The sequence below is a fragment of the Neovison vison genome, chromosome 8 (genome assembly GCF_020171115.1).
Source record: "Neovison vison isolate M4711 chromosome 8, ASM_NN_V1, whole genome shotgun sequence".
Taxonomy (NCBI): domain Eukaryota; kingdom Metazoa; phylum Chordata; class Mammalia; order Carnivora; family Mustelidae; genus Neogale; species Neogale vison.
The window spans coordinates 35,553,718-35,576,098 of record NC_058098.1 but is presented as its reverse complement, the minus strand read 5'-3'; the positions used below and the strand labels follow the sequence as shown (position 1 = coordinate 35,576,098).

Sequence of the window (22,381 nt, the reverse complement as noted above, 5' to 3'; positions counted from 1 at the left end):
GCGACCCCTCCCCAGCTTACAGGCTACCTTTTATAGAGCAAAAGTCTGGCCACACATAGGTGGCCAATGAGATTGTAGTCATGTTAGTCACACGCAGGTGGCCAATTGAATTACGATTTACCCTTTAATAGCTGTTTGACCTAACCTATTACTCTGGTCAGAACTGGCGCTCAAGTTTGGTGCCCAAAAGGTGGAGTTTACATTCTTCGGTGGTTAGGGAGACAATATATATACTTTTACTGAGTGGATGTCTCCACCTGGCCCGATTTATCCTTGTATTCTGGGCTCTGTTATCAGGAACTGGCCGACCTGGCCTTGTATTCTAGGCTCTGTTATTAGGAACTAGCTGACCATATTTTACTGGTTTCCAAGACTTGCTTCTAAATAAGTTTCTCTGGGGGAAGGGGGGCAGGGTCAGCTTAAATTTTACTGCACAAATAACAAAATGGCTTTTAACCAAGATGGAGTCGCTCTGGCTAAATAGGTCCTTACATAACCATCAGGGATGAATTAGCATCAGAAGGAACCTCTCTCCAGGGAACTAGGCACTAAGGAGGTACATGAATGACTTTTAGTTGCTCACCATGACTCATTTTGAAATAACTTAAGTGTAGGTTACCTTGCATTTTCAATGTGTTAGGAACATCCCTTCAGAGATTTATAAGGCAAGCAGATGGATTTTGGGAAGTAATTGATTTCTATTTAATGCTGCTGATTCTTCCCTCACCCTGACATTTCCTTCACTTTGGTAACACCAGTTTCTGGTACTTTTCGATATCCTTTGAAGGGCGGTTCCTTTTGTATGAGGGCTCTCCACACAAACCAATTTAATCAAAAGAGAACGTGATGGCCCAGGAAGGTTAGAATCTGCAGGGGTGGACCTAGCGAGACTGCTCAGAACCCTTGAGAAAGTGTGTTTCTTTCCTGAGCTTGTGGACACTCACTCTCCAGCTCCCTGGCTCCTTCAGCTCTGCTTAAACTCGTGTGAGTTCTGGTCTCAGCTAGAACGTCCCCTCGACATGGCACAGATGCCCACTCACAGCTCCAGGTGCACAACCCGTTAGAATCCCAAATGGAGAGAGGTACTCTCTCCCAGTCAGCTCAGTACAAACCCTGGTTGGGTTCTCCATGGATCTGGTTTGGGCCTCTTCCTCCACCCAGCTTCTGTTTCTGTTCTCATTATTCTGCCTTCATTTCATTTCTTGGAGCCAATCTGCCCTGCAAAATGCTTTTCCTTCCGTCAGACTCTTCCCTTCCATCAGGACCAACCGAATTGCTTACTCCTCCTTCAGATCACGGCTAAAATGGCATTTCATCAGTGTGAAGTTCCCTGATTTTGTAGGGACTCTCTGACTTTACAGACCCCAAGCCTGAGGACAGACACCTCATCGCAGCCAGAACCTGGGCGGTCTGTGGTCAGCGTTGTGTGTCCGCAGATGACAGATACAGAGACGCGCCAGGCCCAGGTGCTGGGGAAGGACGCCCAAGGACAGCTGCCGGGGGCCTCGGTGTCAGCAGGGCCCACCCGACGTGCTGTGGGTAGGCGCTGCCCCAAGGATGATGGGGGTGTCCGAGCAGATCCGCGGGGACAGAGTCACGATACTCTTTGCACCCCAACTAGCCCAATTCTGTAGGGCTCCCAGGCCGTACAGACTCTTTACAGTCACAGAGTGGCCTCAGGACAGGGTAGCTTGCCGCGGTACGAGGCTACCTCAATAAATGGGTGTCTGGGCCCATCGTTAATTATCTTTTTTTTAAGATTTTATTTATTTATTAGAGAGAGTGCCCGTGAGCAGGATGATGGGGGGAGGCAGAGGGAGAAGCAGATTCTCCCTCTGAGTAGGGAGCCCAATGTGGGGCTTGGGGCTTGATCCCTGGACCCTGAGATCATGACCTAAGCCAAAGGTAGATGCTTAACTTACTGAGATCATGACCTAAGCCAAAGGTAGATGCTTAACTTACTGAGCTACCCGGAGTCCCTGGGCTCCCAGTTATCTTAATAGTGTATAAGCTGGAGATGAAGTGTGTCCTACCTATCCTAATAACTAAGAAAGGCCCTGGGGGTAGAACAGTGGTATGCCTGGAATCTGAGAGTCAACTCTGATTCCTTATGCTCTGTCTTGCTGTAGTGTACTCTCTAACTAGATTAAAACCTTATGTAAGCATTGGTGAGGATGTGGAGAAAGGTGAACCCTCTACTGGTGGGAATGCAAACGGGTGCAGCCACTCTGGGAAACAGTATGGAGGTTCCTCAAAAAGTTAAAAATAAAACGGAGGGGGCACCTGGGTGGATCAGTGGGTTAAGCCTCGGCTCAGGTCAACATCCCAGGGTCCTGGGATTAAGCCCCGTGTCGGGCTCTCTGCTTGGCGGGGAGACTGCTTTCCCCTCTCTCTCTTTGCCTGCTGCTCTACATGTGATCTCTATGTCTCTATCGAATAAAATAAATAAATTAAAGAAATAAATAAAATAAAACTACCTTAGGATGCAGCAATCACACTACTAGGTATTTTCTCAAACAATTAAAAAAAATACAAATTCAAGGGGATACATGTACCCCGATGTTTATAGCAACATTATCTCCAGTAGCCAAATTATGGAAACAGCCCAAGTGCCCATTGATTGATGAATAGATAAAGGTGTGATCTATAGCCACAATGGGAATATGAGCCCTAAAAAAGAATGAAATCTTACCTTTTGCAACCGCATGGATAGATCTAGAGAGTATTACGCTAAGGAAAATAAGATAAAGACAAACACCATATGATTTCACTCGTGTGAAATTTAAGAAACAAAACAAATGAGCAAAGGCGGGGAAAGAGAAGCAAACCAAAAAACAGACTCTTTTTTTTTTTTTTTTTTTTAGAATTTATTTATTTATTTGACAGAGAGAGATCACAAGTAGGCAGAGAGGCAGGCAGAGAGAGAGAGAGAGGAGGAAGCAGGCTCCCCACTGAGCAGAGAGCCCGATGAGGGACTCGATCCCAGGACTCTGGGATCATGACCTGAGCCGAAGGCAGTGGCTTAACCCACTGAGCCACCCAGGCGCCCCCCAAAAACAGACTCTTTATGATAGAGAACAAACTGATGGTTGGGGAGGGTGAGGGGGGGAGTGGGTGAAAGGTGACCAGGATTAAGAGTACAAGTAGCACAATGAGCACTGTGTAACGTAGAGAATTGCTGAATCACTGTATCGTATGTCTGAAACTAACATTACACTGTATGTTAACTGGAATTTAAAAAAGAAAAATTTCCATGAGTATATCCTATGGAATCTTGTCCTAACGATACCCATTAATTATCCAAACTCGTGCGATAGTCACAGATGGATTTTGTGGTTATTCTATTAAAATAGGTCTCTGCTACCAAGCTGGAAGCCGGATTTTTAGGGACCAAGCCTGATTTTTTGCATTTTATTTTCTCCTGACATGCCATCATGCCTGATACATGGCGAGCCAGGATCCAGCCAGGGAAACAGAAAACACTCTGAGTTCTTACAGAAGGGAGGTGAATGCAAGAATTTGGTGATGCAGCTGGTAGAAGAGGCTGAGTGAGTCAGTCTGGATATTAACAAGCCGGCATCATTCCCAAGCTGGAGGGACAGATGGAAGGGGTGGTGCTACCGTAGTCCAGGGGCCAGGTTCACCTGATGGAAGCTGGAACCACAATGGGTGGTCAGGGGAGAGCTGGTGCCATGGGGAGATGGACACAGCTATTACACAGTAGCTCCTAGGGCAAGGAGAGAACCATAGAGCTAGCCAGGCTTCTCCTCTTCCTCCTCACTTCTCCCATCTTTTTACCAGTGTCTCCCCTTGCCTAAATCCAGGTGGAATCCAGGGAAGCAGAAACCTGGGTTCCTTTCCATGATACACCACATGGGCAAAGTAAGAAACAGTTCCCAGATCATCCTTATCAGTGCTCAACAAACAGATGCTGAATGAATGAATCAGACCAAATTTTGCGCAGAAAAAGTGTTGTTGGTTGAGTCAAAGTTCTAGTGGAACCAGTCTTGAAAGGTCTAGTTCTCCAACAAAAATGCACGTGTTACAGAGAAGAAAGATCCCTCGGTCGGGTAGAATCTGGAGAAACATCGTCAGCCTGGCTGCTGTCGTTTCCCAATAATTCTATCACTGTCCAATCCTCCTCCTGGCCGACGCTCTTCTTTCCCTAGCTGACCAATATGTTGCTTTAGTTTGAGATCCATTCAGACTTATCAGGAATACTTTGTCTCTTGTTCATTTCATTCTTCCTGTCTTCATTTCATTATATAATTTTTGGGGAGAGAATATTTATTTCTCTTATTTCCAACTTCTTTAAGAGAGGAGCATCACATTGGCGCCTGCGTGTCGCAACAACAAAGAACATAATAACCTCCCAGGTTTAAGGAAATACATGGATATTTCAAACCATCTTATAAAAAAGTCACTAAAGCTATGGAAATCAAATCATCTTTTATGTATTAGTTCTTCAAAGTCTTATTTACTGAAGATAAAAGGAAAAGACCATCATTATTAATCCTGAATAAAATATACACACATATGCATCACATAATACTCAACTACTTATCTGGGATAAAAAAAAAATCTCCAGTGAATTCCCGAATATTAACAGAATATTCCGTTCTTCTTTATTGCCCAGATAAAATTCATGATGTAGTAACAATTGCCTAAGGACCTAAGAATGTTATCATGAGCTTATCTGATGTGCACAAATGCTTCGTCTGCCCTCATTTATAAATTCCCTCCAGGATCCATTGTTAAAGAAACACAAATCCAGGAAAAAATATACCCACTGTACAAATATTTAGAAAATAATAGCAGTGCAGACGACTATTTACTACAAATTTATAGCTGTGGGCAGAAGGCATCTAAATTCTTCCCTCCCTCTCCTGTCATAGCACCTCCTCAAAAACAAACTGCAGGCTCAGTGGTTCTCTTGGGCACCTTCATGGCTACATAGGGAATTTGCTACACTGTGAATTCAATAAAAATTGCTAAATCAACTACACGGCTGGGGTGTGTGTGTGTGATTCATTTGTACCAATTAGACATGACCTTCTCCTGAGCATAGGGTTTGAATGCATCTGTTTCTCATGGTTATAATTTTCAGTGATTGATAATGCTCAACTCAAGCTTGAAGAAACAGAAATGACTTTCTCCTTTTTATGTAGCCACTAAATTGGTTCTCATTGCTGTTCTTGCTTATTCTGTATCCTTAAGAATGATTTAAACAGGGGTGCCTGGGTGGCTCAGTCAGTTAAGTGACTGCCTTCGGCTCAGGTCATGATCCCAGAGTCCTGGAACGGAGCCCCACATTGGGCTCCCTGCTCAGTGGGAAGCCTGCTTCTTCCTCTCCCATTCCCCCTGCTTATGTTCCCTTTCCCACTGTCTTTTTGTCAAATAAATAATAAAATCTTTTAAAAAATGATTTAGACAAGTCTGGAAGTTTGTAAAAATTACATCTCTTTTTTTTTCAATTTATTTATTTTCAGAAAAACATTATTCATTATTTTTCCACCACACCCAGTGCTCCATGCAAGCCGTGCCCTCCATAATACCCACCACCTGGTACCCCAACTCCCAACCCCCCGCCACTTCAAACCCCTCAGATTGTTTTTCAGAGTCCACAGTCTCTCATGGTTCACCTCCCCTTCCAATTTACCCAAATTCCCTACTCCTCTCTAACGCCCCTTGTCCTCCATGCTATTTGTTATGCTCCACAAATAAGTGAAACCATATGATAATTGACTCTCTCTGCTTGACTTATTTCACTCAGCATAATCTCTTCCAGTCCCGTCCATGTTGCTACAAAAGTTGGGTATTCATCCTTTCTGATGGAGGCATAATACTCCATAGTGTAAATGGACCACATCTTCCTTATCCATTCATCCGTTGAAGGGCATCTTGGTTCTTTAAATAGTTTGGCGACTGTGGCCATTGCTGCTATAAACATTGTGGAAAAAAGACAGTCTCTTCAATAAATGGTGCTGGGAAAACTGGACAGCTATATGTAGAAGAATGAAACTCGACCATTCTCTTACACCGTACACAAAGATCAACTCAAAATGGATAAAAGACCTCAACGTGAGACAGGAATCCATCAGAATCTTAGAGGAGAACATAGGCAGTAATCTCTTTGATATCAGCCACAGCAACTTCTTTCAAAATACATCTCTTTTTAAAAGAGAATTTGTTATACAAAATGAGGCCCAAGAAATCACCGTCAGAAACATTACACCTGAACTTTGTGACCATAAACTTGTCATTTATAGCAGATGCTACCAAATTCCTCTTACCAGTAGGCACGTGCATTGCTCCGTGGCCATGGCTGGTGGCTCAGAGCTCCCCCCCTGCTCTGGAGGATTGCCATTGGCTGATGGGAGCCACCTTGCATCTGTGAGGTTTCTGTCCCCACTGGTGGCTGGCCAGTGTTGACTATGCAGGGTACAACTACCCCCTGGAGTCAGGCTGAATCTAACTTTCTCTTCCTTAGGTCCTCCTCCTATTTATCAGCATCCATCATGTCCTGAAAAGTCTCTTCTGGGAGCATTCCTGCAATAAAGCATTTACGTAAGAGTTTCCATCTCAAGCTCTATTTCTAAGGAGCTCAACTACAACTCTGTTTTAATAACCTATTTTAATTCTAGAAGAAGTTGGGTTAGGCTCTAGAAACAAAAAAGTTAACATTTGGGCACTATAATTAATATGGCTGGGATTAAGTGACTATTTTCATAGTGAAAGGGGTAATGTTCATCTTTCTCTGATTATCAGAAACTAGATAAAGAAAATGTCTCTGTGTTTAAATCACTTCAACTGACAGTCTGAAAGTGATTCTGCTTCAACAAACCTTTACCCTTCTGATTATCTAGGTCTGGAACTCCATCCCTGCACCTTCTTTTGATTTACCTTGCCCCTAGAGACTGAAGGAGGGTTAAAAACAAGTCGCTTGGGGTGCCTGGGTGGCTCAGTGGGTTAAGCCTCTGCCTTCGGCTCAGGTCATGATCTCAGGGACCTGGGATGGAGCCCTGAATTGGGCTCGCTGCTCAGCGGGGAGCCTGCTTCTCCCTCTATCTCTCTGCTTGCCTCTCTGCCTACTTGCGATCCCTTTCTCTCTGTCAAATAAATAAAGAAAATCTTTTTAAAAAATTTTAAAAAAAAAAAGTCTCTTACCAAGCACTGACTGCAGAGACACAAAACTAGAACCTAACAGATGTAATTCCATTTGATTCTCATGACAGAAGACTGAGTGTCGGATTATTATCCTACTTCATAGAGGATGACATTGAGATTCAAAGACCATTTGTAACTTGATCCATGGACAGGCAGCTAGTAAATGGCAGAGTGAGGATTCAAACCCAGGTCTGCTGACTACAAAAGCCTCTTTTTTTTTTTTTTTAATTAACTCATAATGTATTATTGGTTTCAGAGGTAAAGGTCTGTGATTCATCAACCTTATATGACACCCAGTGCTCCCTGCATCACTGCCCTCCTTAATGCCCATCACCCGGTTACCCCATCCCCCAACCCCTTCCCCTTCAGCAACCCTCAGTTTGTTTCCTGGGATTAAGAGTCTCTTCTGGTTTGTCTCCTCTCTGGTTTTGTCTTGTTTCATTTTCCCCTCTCTTCCCCTATGATCCTCTGTTTTGTTTCTTAAATTCCACATATCAGCAAGATCATATGATGTCTTTCTCTGACTTATTTCACTTAGCATAACATCCTCTAGTTTTTTTTTTTTAATTTTATTTATTTATTTGACAGGCAGAGATCACAAGTAGGCAGAGAGGCAGGCAGAAAGAGGGGAGGAAGCAGGCTCCCTGCTGAGCAGAGGCTTGATCCCAGGACCCTGAGATTGTGACCTGAGCTGAAGGCAGAGGCTTTAACCCACTGAAGCACCCAGGCGCCCCACATCCTCTAGTTCTATACACATTGTTGCAAATGACAAGATTTCTTTTTTTTTTTTTTGATGTTGAGTAATATTCCATTGTATATATATAAGCCACATCTTCTTTATCCATCCATCCGTCAATGGATATCTGGGCTCTTTTTATAGTTTGGCTATTGTGGACTCTGCTGCTATAAACATTGATGTACTGAGAAGGGCACAATACCACATTGGTGGTATTCCTGCCTAAAATGTATCACTTGAAGCTATCTATCTTGAGGAAACTTAAGACTTCAAAATTGAAGGAACTTTACAAGATAACTAGCATGCATTCTTCTAATATATCAATGTTATAAACACACACACACACACACACACACACACACACACACACAAAGATTGAGGAGCTGTTTCAAGTTAAAGAGATGAAAGAGATAGGCAACTAATGCAGCCCACAACCTGGGATTTTCTTTTGCTATAAGGATATTATTGGGACAAATAGCAAAATCTGAACAACATCTGTAGACTAGTTAATTCAAATATTAATTTCCTAATTTTGATAGCTGTAACATGGTTCTTTAAAAGAATGTGTTTTTTAGAGCTACGTACTGAAGTATTTAAGGTAAGGGACCTCAGGTCTTCCACTGACACTCCAATAGTTCAGAGAAAAATTACACACACACACGCACACACGTATATGAAGAGAGAAAGAAAGAAAGAAGCCATATGGTTAACATGTAGGTAATCTGGGTGAAGAATATTCAGGAATTCTTTGTAAAATTCTTGCAACTTTCTGTACATTGGACATTAGCTCAAAACTTCAAAATGATTTAAAATAAACATATACACAAAACTCATACAACAAACAAAATTTCGTTCTCCAGGCTCCATAATATACAACTTGGAAAAAACTCCAGCTTGAGCTTGCCTCAGTGGAAAGCGGGCCTGTTTAGCTACTGGCTCACTCATCCAGGCTCCTCCCCACTCACCATTAAAGGCTCTTCACAGGTGGAAAGTGGGGGAGGGATAGAGCAAAGGGTTTTTGTCATATATGGCTGTCAGAGTTGCAGTTTGGTGTCGGTGCATTTTGCTAAGGCAATCCTAAAGTGAACTCTTTCTGTCAATGGGGCTTCTGTGCCCATTTTTGGAGCTCCTGCCCAGCACTCACTGCATTTCCTAGTGTGGGTGAGGCTTCCCCTCACTTTTTGCTCAGTAGTACACCTCCAGTGACGTTCAGTTTTATGTCTCAGTCTGGCTAGGTTACAGTACCCAGTTACTCAGTCAAACACTGAGTATTCTGGGTGGGCCTAATCCTCTCAGTTGAAAGGCCTTAAGAGCAGAACTGAAGTTTCCCTGAGGAAGAAGAGATTCCTCTTGGGAATGGCAGGGACAGCTCTCACCTCCGAGTTTCCAGCCTGGCCTTGCTGATGACCCGCTCTGCCAGTCTCACAGTCATGTAAGTCAGCTTCTTGCAGTAAATCCCCTTATCTCTCTCTCTCTCTCTCTCTCTCTCTCTCTCTCTCTCATCTATTTCTTTCTATCTATTTATCTATTATCTATCTATCTATCTATCTATCTATCTCTATCATCCTCTACCACCTATCTATACTACTGGTTCTATTTCTCTCGTAGAATCCTGACATATCTCTTTTCCAAGCATCGGGCTCCTGCCCTAAATCCCAATGGGCAATTGTAAGGTTTCATGGTGGGTCTTTTAAATTTCCCCCATCTCCTCCCTACTCCAACACCACCAATACACTTCCCATAAGAAAAAGTCACATATGATATCTGGTCATTCTTTATCATATATACATTTTTTTGGCATCTGTAAATTTTGCTCCAAGTTTCAGCTAGTGTATGGATACCACTTGGACTGTTTCTTAATTGCACAAGACCCTGGGGCACATCATCCTTGCTGGGGGAATGTTTATTTTATAGTAAACAGAAGATAAGGGAATGCGCTTTTAAAATTTTTGCTAGGGGGTGCTCAAAATCATAACTAGTGCTGTAGCTGTTATCTTAGTCTAGGTTCTTCCTGAAGCAACCTTGAGATAAGTGTTTAGGTATATGTATTTTGGAGGCGATATTGATAAAGACCTGCAGACTTGGAAGAATGTGGGAGGACAGAGAAGGGAAGGTGGCCAGTGAAGGGTGTGTTATCCAATTACCACTGTGGACAATGTGATCTTAACCTCTTGGGGGAGCTTTAGCAATCAGTAGGAACGCACCATTTCCAAAGAGTCCCACCAGAGCGGTGAGGGAGCTGGGGTGTTAATACACTGTATCTCTTCAGTCTCTGGTTGAGAGCTGCTTCCAGGAGGTCCTCATTCTCAGGTACTTGGGCCCTGCTACCACGAGTCTAAGTGTCAGAGGCAGCCTTCCAACGTCTGGAAGTCAGACCTGCTTCAATCCCAAAGCAGAGGAGAAAGGGGTGGAGTGCTGGCAGCATCTGCCAGAGATACTAAAGTTTATCTGACCCAAGGTATCAGATACATACCAGTATCTAATGTATATGATGGCTATAAGAAACCAGCTCCTTTCTCAACAGATTAAAACTACTTCTCTTCCCTACTATCAAATTCTTTCATCAATTTCCACTAGCATTATATCTTTAGTAAGCATAATGATGTACATCCTGTAAATTTTTTGACAATAATGTTATGTTTATAACCAAAATGCCACTTATTCCACTCATGCTTAAAGAAGATATTAGGGGGTTTCCCCAGAATATGTTATTCATTGCAAAATAAAATACACACTTTCTAGATAGTTCAGAATATTTATAGTTGTTAGATCAAAAACAAAGATTTGGTTACAAATTCTTAATTTGCAGATTGCTTTGACTTTGATGGAAATACCACCTTTCTCTGTAGTAGAATCCCTGGGCCTTGAAATGTTGACCCCAAGAAGTAATTGCTGTGATTTAGATCTTGAGGGCGGCTTCCAAGGCTTTAGCTTTTTCTGTGATGTGCTTCTGAAAGGGCATCATGAAGTCCTCAAAGTCTACCTCATAAGTGAACCTTTCTCGCCGCAGCTCCCTTTTCCTGATCAGCTCTGCTGTTGTGGCTTCAGGACTCCAGATCTGAAATAAACCACGATATTCAGAGCCAGCATGAGTAGGAAAGCCAGCAAACATGGCAGTATAGAGACAATCCCAGTATAGTTCATTCGAAACTATCAAATCCACTTCTAAATCTACTTTAACTTATGTTTTCCTCTTACATGACCCATCAATGGTTACATGGACATTGTTATTTCTGATGGTGACTATTTGGGCAGCTGGAATGCTTTTCCATGACCTCTGATGATCCTCTGTTGTTCATGTCAAAACAGGGAAGTGATGAGAGTTAAAAGATCACTGGGATTTGCTAATAGGGAAGTCCTGAGAAAATGATTTTCATAGTAGAAAGAAGAGGAGGCTGGTGGTCTCTTATTCAGCATGCTTTGATGGGCATTGGCAAGACCGCTTTTGTACTTCAAAAATGCCTCCACTTCTCTAATTTTGGATGTTTTAGGCAGCTACTGAATAAATTCAGTGTTGCTTATATGAAACTCCCAAGTGAAATGGTAGTTAGAGTACAAAGGGGAAGGAAGGTTAGAGTCTGAGAGGCACCAAGAAAATGTACCTATAGCATTGGTGACCAAATGGTGTTGACCAAAAGATAGTTTTTCAAAGAAAATTAAAATGTCAATATTGAAATAGTAACAGAGGAAACTAGATATTGGAAGCTGAACAAGTTGGACTTACTGAGTCAAAGCAGTAGGACCTGGCAAAAAGACAGCTTCAAATCATAACGATGAAAGATAATCTTTGGATATTTGTTTGGGTGCTCTGCATAAAAAGTATTTGGAAAATGATACTATGAGTTTATACCACGTTATGAAGTTCTTTTCAAAGTACTCACCCTCCGTGGAATAAATGTGATATCCACTTTCTTGGTATAACCACTGGTAATCAAAGAATTGAGATAAACCACATTATCCTTATGCATTTTCTTTTTCTCTGATACAGTTGGTATGGTGTAAACAGATAAAAGTGGTTCCTGGAAAGGAAACAAAAGAAAAACCAGCCCTATTAATTGCAAAAACCCATATATACTTGCTAATATTATTTGCTGCTCTATGTCTTATGTCTTTCTCTAAGTCAAGAAAAAATAAAAATGTTACCATGCAAATTATAATTTGAAATGAAATGGATTATTATAACAACTTTGGACAGGGAAAGATAATTAGTTTGCCTTAACTCTACTTAATTAGTAGTATCAGAGACAGAGCATACAAGTCTTCAGAATGTCCATCCTTGACCTAGGGCCCTTGATTAATTAGAAGAATTAAATTATCCTACTAAAAAGATAATGTTGTATGTAGTAGAAACTTAGCCAACTGGTCTTCCTTAACCTCTGGCCCCCACCCCCTTACTCTTGTCTTCCATGTTTATTACTCTCTACTGTTTATTGTCTTTCACGTTTGTCACAATCCTTTAACCCTCTCCACTTCTTTCCTCCCATGTTTCTCCAACACTTTCCAATTTGATAACATTAGAGCCTTTCCTTTTTGAATTTCATCCCGGTTTTATGTCTGCCAAGAATCTCTAGGGATCCTTTTGCTTCCCTAAAAGAAACTTCTAGCTTAGAAATACACTCGGGGGACGGCTGGGTGGCTCAGTTGGTTAAGCAGCTGCCTTTGGCTCAGGTCATGATCACAGCGTCCTGGGATCGAGTCCCACATCGGGCTCCTTGCTCGGCAGGGAGCCTGCTTCTCCCTCTGCCTCTGCCTGCCTCTCTGTCTGCCTGTGCTCGCTCTCTCTCCCTCTCTCTCTCTGACAAATAAATAAATAAAATTAAAAAAAAAAAAAAAAAAAGAAATACACTCGGGCTTCCCTGCTAATGACAGTCTTATTCTCTCCATAACCTGCCTGAGCAAAAACCTCAACCTTTTGCCCACATCATTCCAGATTACCAGGAACAATCACCTTGTCACCTTTAGAACTTTCTGGAGTCATTCCAAGTGGCATATCCAAGTCCCAAGTGGCTTGATATCCCCAGGGTTCAGTGATAGTCATTAAAATTCAAATTTGAATTTGAATTAAAATTAAAATTCAATCAAAATTCCTTAGAAGGAGGTAAGGTGGGAAATGAAAGATTATGAGACAAGAATGAAGGCAAATCATGGTTTGCCTTCATTCCTCTTACCCTTCTTCCCTGTCTGAGCCATCTCATCAAATATGTATGACTTAGAACCAAATATATACGTATCCAAACCCAGTTCTTTTTTCAACATTCTAATTATATTGGGCTGAGCCAACTTGGTTTTTACGTGGATTCTGTCTGCAATGAGCACAGTTTAGACTTTTCAGTAGTAGGAATTTCTTTGCTAGGTATTTTTTTTAGTGTTGCTTAATAGTGCTGAAAATATGGCTTGTATATTATTTTATCCATGTTGTGTAACAATATATAATATTGTATTGTAACAATATGTAAAGAGAAACCCTGCCCTACCTCCAGTAAGTTTTTAAGTTCCAGTTACTAGTGGGTAGTCAATCACTTTTCTTACCTCCTCTTTCTTAACCTCAGGGCCTTCAGTCTTCGCTTTAGGAGGGGGCTTGCCTTTCAGTTTTTGACTTTCTGCTGGTTTTGGCAAATTATCCAGCTTTTCTTGAATCAAACTAATTATTCTATAGTCAGCATACGCCTTTGCAACATCCATGGCAGTATGTCCTGCTCAAGACATAAATTCAGAGTTGTAACAAACAGACTGATAAGAAACCATGCAGAAAACCCTCAGCGCACCAGCCCTCAGCATGTGACAGTAAGGGTGATTACTACAGCCAGGGGTTATATGTAAGGTCACAGAGCCAGATCAGATACCCTCTACAGTGGGTCCAACTCTGAAATCTCATAATGTAAAGTGCCATTTACTGGCAACACATTTTCTTGTTAGTTTTTCTGAGCATGTTTCTTAAGAAGTGGATAGGAAATATTGGTAGAAGATTTACGTTTGAGTATTTGATTGATGGCTCTTTTCCTACCTTGCACACGTTTCCTTTCATGTGACAATTTTACATTATCCTCCCCTTTCCCTATGCAAGGAGGTATAATCAAAAAGGCCTGGGGAAGCTGGTGTCCCAGCGCTCTAGGCAGATGGTTGGGTATTAAGACACCTGTAATATCCTCAGGCAGGCCTGGAACAATACTACCCGTGACCCAGGGGAAGCCTGAAGCAGCCAGAAAAGTTGGTGCTCTCCCCAGTCAAAAGGAAACAACGGGTTCCACTATAAGAAAATGACACCTCCAACCAATGAGGTCAAACACTTACTCAAATGCTATTTTTCAGGTTATATTTTTATGACATACGACGGGCCCCTCCCATTTATTTCCCAGAGAGAGCCTCTAACTCAGGAATTATTATTTTTTCAGCTTTAGAAAGAATCCAACTTCTATAGCTTTTAAAATTATTCCACTTCCTAGGGATGTGGTAGTTATGACAGTTCAAAACTACAGTATAGTCTGAAAACTGGTACAATCCCACAAAGCAATGCTTCCTGGGCCATGGTGAAATAACAAGAAATCAAGAGTGAGCATTTACAGGGAGCCTGGGTGGTTCAGTGGGTTAAAGCCTCTGCCTTCGGCTCAGGTCATGATCCCAGGGTCCTGGGATCGAGCCCCATATAGGGCTCTCTGCTCAGCAGGGAGCCTGCTTCCTCCTCTCTCTCTGCCTACTTGTGATCTCTGTCTGTCAAATAAATACATGAAAAAAAAAGTTTTTAAAAAAGAGTGAGCATTTAGAAATTTTTGGATGGATTTGATAGAACTTTCCATCACTTCAATCTAGTGATTTAAAAAAATGCTTATATTTTATTTCCCCACTTCATTTTCTAGTAAATCACTTTTTGCTATATTTACAAAAGTATCCATCCATGACAGACTGCAAACATAAAGAACTGGTCCTTTCACACCCGTGATTTGAGAGGCACTGTGTATAAAACCAACTTCCCGAACATTCAACTTGGGCTTACGACTGCAGTAGCGACTCGCGGGGAAATGTGATCTTACAAGAGAATCAGACGGGAATCTAACATAAATTCTCCCCTTCTGACCCTAAACACCGATCATGTGCACACACACACCTTTTCTATTTTCCAGCTGGAATTTAGCGCCGATATCAAGGAGGTACTTGACGGTATCCAGTCGACAGCTCTCGATGGCTCTAGACAAAGGAGTGGAGTTGTTGATGGAGACGGCATCGATCGTCGCTCCAGCTTGAACAAGAAGCTCGACGATGTCTTGCTGGCCTGCGTGGCATGCAAAATGAAGCGGAGTCCACAGGAAATTATCTGTTGCATTAACGTTAGCCCTATAAAATAAGATCGAAGCATAAACTGAAAATGGGGGTTGTTCCAAATGCCAGAGCCTGGAAATGCAAAGCAAGATTTCATATTAGTGTTACCAAGTTGTTCAAATGTGAGCCAGGGAAGCTCCGAGTAAAGTTAAACTCCATTCCATAATTTTTCTTGACTCGTGTTCTGCGTTATCTGACAGTCTTAATTTCTTTGCATATATATGTGCATTTTGTTTAGTTTTAAAAGGCACTTAGTTAGATCCCAGGGGTTACACTTTTTGCAAAGGTTAAAATTAAGGAAAATTGTATAAATAGATCTAATGAAGGTTAAAGCTGATAAAAAGTTTAAAAAGTCCTGTTATTTCATTTTTGTAGCCACTTTCTCTACATGTTATAGATTTTTAAATGCACCTTCATTGTTAAAATTCTAAGCATGAAAATTTATTATTTTAAATGTTAGTCCTTTTTATTTTTTTAAGATTTTATTTATTTATTTGACAGAGAGAGAGAGAGAGAGCAAGAGAGAGAGCGCACAAGCAAGCAGAGCGGCAGGCAGAGGGAGAGAGAGAAGCATGCTTTCTGCTGAGCAAGGAGCCCCATGCGGGGCTCGATCCCAAGACCCTGGAATTATGACCTGAGCCAAAGGCAGCTGCTTAACCAACTGAGTCACCCAGGCACCCCAAATGTTAGTCCTTTTTAAGATTTCACTGTCCAAAAGTTCAAATTCTCATTAATTGCTTTATAGTCCCTCTTGATAATATACCAATCTGAATGTTTCTTTGACCTTGACCATTATAGTAATAATAATAATACCCTTTTATGAAATATGGAATTGCTTTGCTAATAAGTGCTTTACATATTTTAATTCATTTAATCTTCAAGAAATCTGCAAGCTGAGTCTTATTAGAGCCCCCATTATAAAAATGAGAAAAGGGAACACAAAAAATAAACTTATGCTGGGTCATTCAGCTCTGGTAAAAGAAGGAATTAAACCTGAGTAGTTGCTTTAGAAGTTCACTAAAAATGTCATGCCCGGTTATCTTAAAGATATTTATAAATGAACCAAGGAAAAGATTGCTGCTTCTGGGGGAGGGAAAGAGACATGCCCTTTGTCATCATGACCACTGACCCACTTGTTTGAATTTCTTAGGATCCCCACACAGGAGACAGATTAAAAAGCAATGGGTAAAATGAATATGTTCTAGAGATCTACTGTGCAATATTGTGATTATAGTTAATATTGTACTTTACTGTACACTTATAATCTATTAAGAGGGTACATCATGTTATCTGTTCCCATCACAATTAAAAAAAAAATCTTCACAGACCTGTACCTCTGAAACAAAAAAACAAAAAGCAAAAATAAAAACAAAAAACCACCTCTTTTGCTGGGCTCCCTGCTTAGCAGGAAGTCTGCTTCTCCCTCTACCCTTCCCCCTTGCTCATCATCTCTCTCTCAGATAAAAAAATAAAATCTTTTTAAAAATAGTTCAAAAATATTCTTTCGTTAATTTAAAATAAAATAAAAAAGCGACCCCACCCCACATAGATAAATCTCTAGGTAAAGCAACTTCATTCCTAGTTGTCATTGGCAAGCCATCTTTCTGTGCATACATTCCCAGGTTCCCATTAACCCACTTTCCCATACACGATCTGTCTGTAATCTAGATGTCAGGAATGAAGCACTTTGTCCTAAAATTCTGGAGTTGAATGGAAACTGAACCAAGAAAACATACCCTTTGTCAAGAAGAAACTTGACGGCATCTATGTTTCCAGTGGCACACGCGGTCATCAGTGGCGTTTTGTAATAATTATCCTTCATATCCACAGGGATTCCTGATTCAAACGCCTTTTTCAGAGATGCCAGGTCTCCTGCCTTGGTGATGAAATTAATATTTGAAAATACCTTCGGTGGGTCATCAATGTACCAAGCAGAGTCATCCTGAATGGGATGTTCCGGTGGCCGGTCTCGGTTAAACCGACTGCTGTCTGTTACATTCTTATAGGTTTCAATCATGTAATAAGGTGGCCCGCCGTCGGCCCAGTGGGGAAACACGTGGTCAGGAATGATGCAGATTGGGAGAGGTAAGACAAACTTGCCTTTCTTTGGCTTTTTGGCCATTCCTTTTTTCTTCTTCTTAGGCCCATAGGATCCCAAGACGTAAGACTTACTCAAGTACTTGGTTCCTTTAAAGAAATCATTAATGTTGACCCCAGCTCCCCGCACTTTTTCGTGATACTGAGCTATGGTAGCCAGCTGTTCTGAGGTCACATATTCTTGCCTCTCCTCCAGCGTCAACACGAAGTCCTCTTTGCTGACTGTCCCGTCGCCTCTGTCCACAAATGAAAATGCTTCCCGAAGGAACGTCTCATGTTCCAGCGACCAGTCGTGAAGTCTCAGGGCCCAGAGTGGATTTGGATTTTTGGCTCCTGGCCTCGCCAGTTTATTGGCGATTCGCTCTGCCCGCCGTATTTCTTTGCTTGCTGCTTTGAAGCCGCCTTCCTTGGCCACAGTCCTGGGCGTTTTATGATCCAAGTTCTTCCATTTCAGGTCACATCCTAAAACATGAAGCATCATCATTATGAAATAGTGCCTAGACATCTGCCTAGCTCTGCAGAAGATATTCGTGCAACCCTTATGTGTAGTTCCAACTACTGGTCAGAAGTTTATCCCTAAGTTATTTGTATAGAGTGATGAGTACATTTAGCCCTTACAATCACAAAATTAAACTGAATATTTTTTTCTATGAGTTTTACTTTGGTAAATTCTGAGGGAAATATGTTTTCAATTTACATTCTCTGCCCACTAAAGGATTAAGACATGAATCCCTACAGACACTTGAAACAAATTTCATATTGGGATACTTGCTCAGGAGACTTCCTGCCCAACAGGAAAAGAATAAGGATGGCATTTGAATTTGGAAAGAAGCTGGATTCAGACAGCTTATGAGACCCTTAGGAACTCAGAATGCTGAACACCTGCTTCTGTCGGAATGATTACGACTGCAAATCTGCATACCATCTTAAACTGTATATATGTGTATTCTCCATGCAATCAATGTAATTTATATCAATCTGCTTTTTGTGATGATAGGTCATATGAACAACCTGACAGAGGACAAAGTCATTTGTTCATCAAACCTGAAAGGATTCCAGCATTATACTTATGCAAATTATGCATGAATATTCATTTGCCTTCTTGGACCCTTCCTTAAAATGATGACACCAATATTATATCTAAGTATTCCTGAAGTAAATAAACTTCTCCGAGTGCACTAGGGAGTCTACTTAGTGTCCCTAGGAAAGGCTGTGCTGTCTCTAAGTGTCTTGAGACATTAAAAATCCATTGCATATATAAGTAAATCTGATGATGAAGCAGCTCTTTCTACTGTTCTGAATCTAGAAGGCTCTTTTCTTGCTTTGTCAATATCACATAATCAAAAGGATTGCTACTCAATCAGTATGTCTAGCAAACAAGTTGTATAGGCAACAGCATGCCCCTCCAATACTTTATAGTTTCTTTCCTTGACAAAAAGAAAATGAGGGGGTGCCTGGCTGGCTCAGTGGGTTAAGCCTCTGCCTACGGCTCAGGTCATGACCTCAGGGTCCCAGGATCGAGCCCCTCATCGGTCTCTCTGCTCAGTGAGGAGCCTGTTTCACCTTCTCTCTGCCTACCTCTCTGCCTACTTGTGATTTCTCTCTTTCAAATAAATAAAATCTTAAAAAAGAAAGAAAGAAAGAAAAAATGAATGCCCAGTGCTTTGAAGATTAATACCTCCTTTGGCATTGTCAGAACTTAAAATTTCATTCTTAGACTCATAATTTTACTAGTGGTCGAAGAACTCAGGAAAAGTATTACAACAATGAGAATTCTAAAATGTCCATATTGAACAGTTTTAAGAGCAGTGACTTATTGAAAAGGGGACCTGAGACTGCTCTCAATAGCATAATTCCAGAGCATTTTTGAGAATGCTGTTCTTACTTTGCTTTTTTGCTGATTCAGGGCGTCTGGGTGTTTATCTACCATCTCCCAAGCCACTCCTTCTATATTCACCCACAAGGATCAAAGGACTTTAAAGTGGTTTTATCATGTCTCCTTCTGCTCTTAGTTTCCTCCTAGTTAGAAACCTTTTTGTGGGGGAAAAAAGACTCCAACATTCCAGCTTAACTATCTGAAGGCCTTTTTCTTCTCCTTTTGCCTTGGGACTTTTGGTAAAAGCAAAGATCCATTCATTCTCTTTGTGATCTATGATCTGCGGTCCAGGGTACTCAGTTTACAGCTGGTATGTGCCGCAGAGCACCAGCCACCAAAGGCCCAAGAGAAAGAGAAGCCTCATGGGGTGCGCTTCCCTAGAACTGCTCCAAACTCCCCGCAGCTGCCCTGCATTAGGTACTCGCATTGCTTAGAAGACTTGTAAACTGCTCCAGCAACAGGACCAGGGGCAAGGGAGGAGAACATTGAAGAAGAGAGTTTAATATATCAAAGGAATCCAGCCTTCTAAGTTAAGTGCAGAAGACACTAAACCCAGGGAGTTGACTCAGAAATGAGCATTTCTTGGCTAATGCATTGTCTGTTGCTGCTCTGATTGCCTTAGATCGAAGACTCAAAAGCTGGACGTGAACTGCTTCCGCTTCCGCTATGGAACTGGAACCCCTGCCCGAGATCCAGTGAAGTGGTTGTACTTCGAAACATGCTACAGAATTTAGAATGCTTTCAGATTAATTAATTCAAAAAAAATTAAAAAAAAAAAAAAAAGAATGCGGGCGCCTGGGTGGCTCAGTGGTTTAAGCCTCTGCCTTCGGCTCAGGTCATGATCTCAGGGTTCTGGGATCGAGCCCCATATCGGGCTCTCTGCTCAGCAGGGAGCCTGCTTCCCCCTCCCTCTCTGCCTACTTGTGATCTCTCTCTGTCAAATAAATAAATAAAAATCTTTAAAAAAATAAAAAAATTAAAAAAGAATGCTTTTAGACCCGTTTCGGAAACACGGCCTAGGCTCATGACTTTGCCGGAGGGTAATACTTTTCGGCATCATTGGGCAAGCTCTGACCAAATGTGCTTCTCAATTTGCTTTTTGTGACTTTCTCCCAAGAGTACATAAATGACAGAGTAGATGTCTGGTGATGTTGTCCCAATAATAAAGTGGTCAACATGTTAGAGTTGTAGAAGCTTGTCTTAATCTGGGCAGATCCATGGTTTTTAGAAATATACACTTTTAAAAATGTCAGAATAAATTGCTGCTAGTGACAAATTTGAAAACAAGACTGATGAGACAATTAATGGGGGCATTCGATGTATTGCATTTGATGTATATTGAATTTGATATATTTTCCTTTATTTGTTAAGTGTTTATTATTTGGGGTGATAGGGAAAGAGTACAAGCTTGTATAAATTCATAAAAAGTAGAAGTGAGTCAGTTACTATACTATTAGTTTTACAGGCACATTAGTCTTATTTATATTAGTGGTCACAATGCAGGATCTCTAGGTCCCAGAGACTTCTAAAATTCTCCGCTCTATTCTAAAGTTGTAGAACAGACACTAAGTTTTTGCCTATTTCTTAAACTGGAAAAAAAAATACTACCATAAAATTCAGCATAACACAGTTCCAGATCTGATGAAGAGTTAGAAAATTTTTTTAAAAGATTTTATTTATTTATTTGACAGAGAAAGATCACAAGTAGGCAGAGAGGCAGGCAGAGAGAGAGAGAAAGAAGCAGGCTCCCTGCTGAGCAGAGAGCCTAATGCGGGGCTCTATCCCAGGACCCTGGGGATTATGACCTGAGCCGAAGGCAGAGGCTTTAAGCCACTGAGCCACCCAGGCGCCCCTAGAAACTTTTTAAAATAAAGACATTATTTGTGCGTGCGAGAGAGACAGACAACAGGTCGGGGTAGGGGCAGACACAGAGAGAGAAGCCGGCTCCCCACTGAGCAGGGAGCCCCACATGGGGCTTGATCCCAGAATCCCAAGATCATGACCTGAGATAAAGGCAGACACCTAACTGACTTAGCTACCCAGGTGCTGTAAATTAAAAAACTTTTACAGTCAGCATGTAATTAACACCAATTTGGTCCATAAACTTAACTAGCTAATATTCCCTTTATGGAATACATTAAGCTATCTATACATACTTCATATTCCTAAGTTAATAGTTTCATAGAAGTTATAGGAAAACCTAAAATATTACTCACATTTCAAGTTTTCAATGAAAATTTTCATTTCATTTCATATTTCTCCCTAAAACATTTCTCCCACAACTTCAAGTTCTTTAGTAAAGTTATCCTTTACACTTGATACAACTGAACTTTTTTTAATAAAACAGTTAAGACTTCAGACTAAAAGACATAGTTTTCAGTATTCATCTTTCAGATTGATGTCAACATTTTTTTAAGGAGTTTAATAACTATAAGTGTTTTAATATATTTGGCCCATGAACAACCCTGTTTAGATTTTTAATAACCTAAAAATATTTGAGAATATTTTCATCACTTTAAATTCAGATTCATGATTTGACAGAAGGTAGAGTAAGAAAAGATTTTTTTTTTTTCTACATATATAACTGAGGTTTGGCTGTTGAAAAAGATTAGCAACTGACAAGTGATAGGCCCAGATTCCCTGCTCATCTACAACCCAGATTCCCTGCTCATCTATAACATGGGTAAATCATAAATACTATGAGCATAAAATTGCTAGGTAATTTTACCTCGCTGAGCTATATATTTACAGCAATCTGCAAAACCACCCATGGCAGCATAATGAAGTGGTGTGTTCCCATTCATTGCAATCAGCCCCATGTCTCCGTTGTAAGCAAAAAGAAGCTTCAATATCTGCAAAATATTTAGAGGAATAGAGGAATAGCAATGTACATTCATTGAATGAAGACTGGCACCTAAACGTTGTTATTCCATAGTTGCTTAGGCTACATGTGGCTATTTTAAATTAAATTGAATTAAATAGAATACAATTTTTAAAAATCCAATTCCTTAGTTTCACTAGCCATAATTAAAATACTCAAAAGACACATGGGTTACTATATTATATTATTATAACTTTTCCACCATTGCCAAAAATTCTATCAAATAGTGTTGATCTAGAGTTTAGAAAATTCTATATTCAGCTGGGACATGCCATCTTAGTGAATTCCAATAATTCTAGAAAACATCAGC

The 22,381-nt window shown here is 41.0% G+C and overlaps 1 protein-coding gene across 3 annotated transcripts in view; it reads right to left on the bottom strand.

The window, feature by feature from the left end:
- Nucleotides 1-6,435: 6,435 nt before the first annotated feature.
- Nucleotides 6,436-22,381, bottom strand: part of ANKEF1 (ankyrin repeat and EF-hand domain containing 1) — a 61,044-nt gene continuing 45,098 nt past the window's right edge. For 2 of the 3 annotated variants that reach the window (XM_044263443.1, XM_044263445.1), the window contains exons 4-9: nt 21,919-22,042; nt 16,954-17,776; nt 15,006-15,232; nt 13,433-13,596; nt 11,785-11,922; nt 10,645-10,961 (exon numbers count right to left, since the gene is read on the bottom strand). In XM_044263443.1, coding sequence (XP_044119378.1) covers nt 10,803-10,961; nt 11,785-11,922; nt 13,433-13,596; nt 15,006-15,232; nt 16,954-17,776; nt 21,919-22,042 — 1,635 coding nt within the window. In that variant the 3' untranslated portion in view covers nt 10,645-10,802. Of the gene's footprint in view, nt 6,550-10,644; nt 10,962-11,784; nt 11,923-13,432; nt 13,597-15,005; nt 15,233-16,953; nt 17,777-21,918; nt 22,043-22,381 lie in introns of those variants that run through there. The other variant, XR_006386149.1, reaches the window with a different exon arrangement.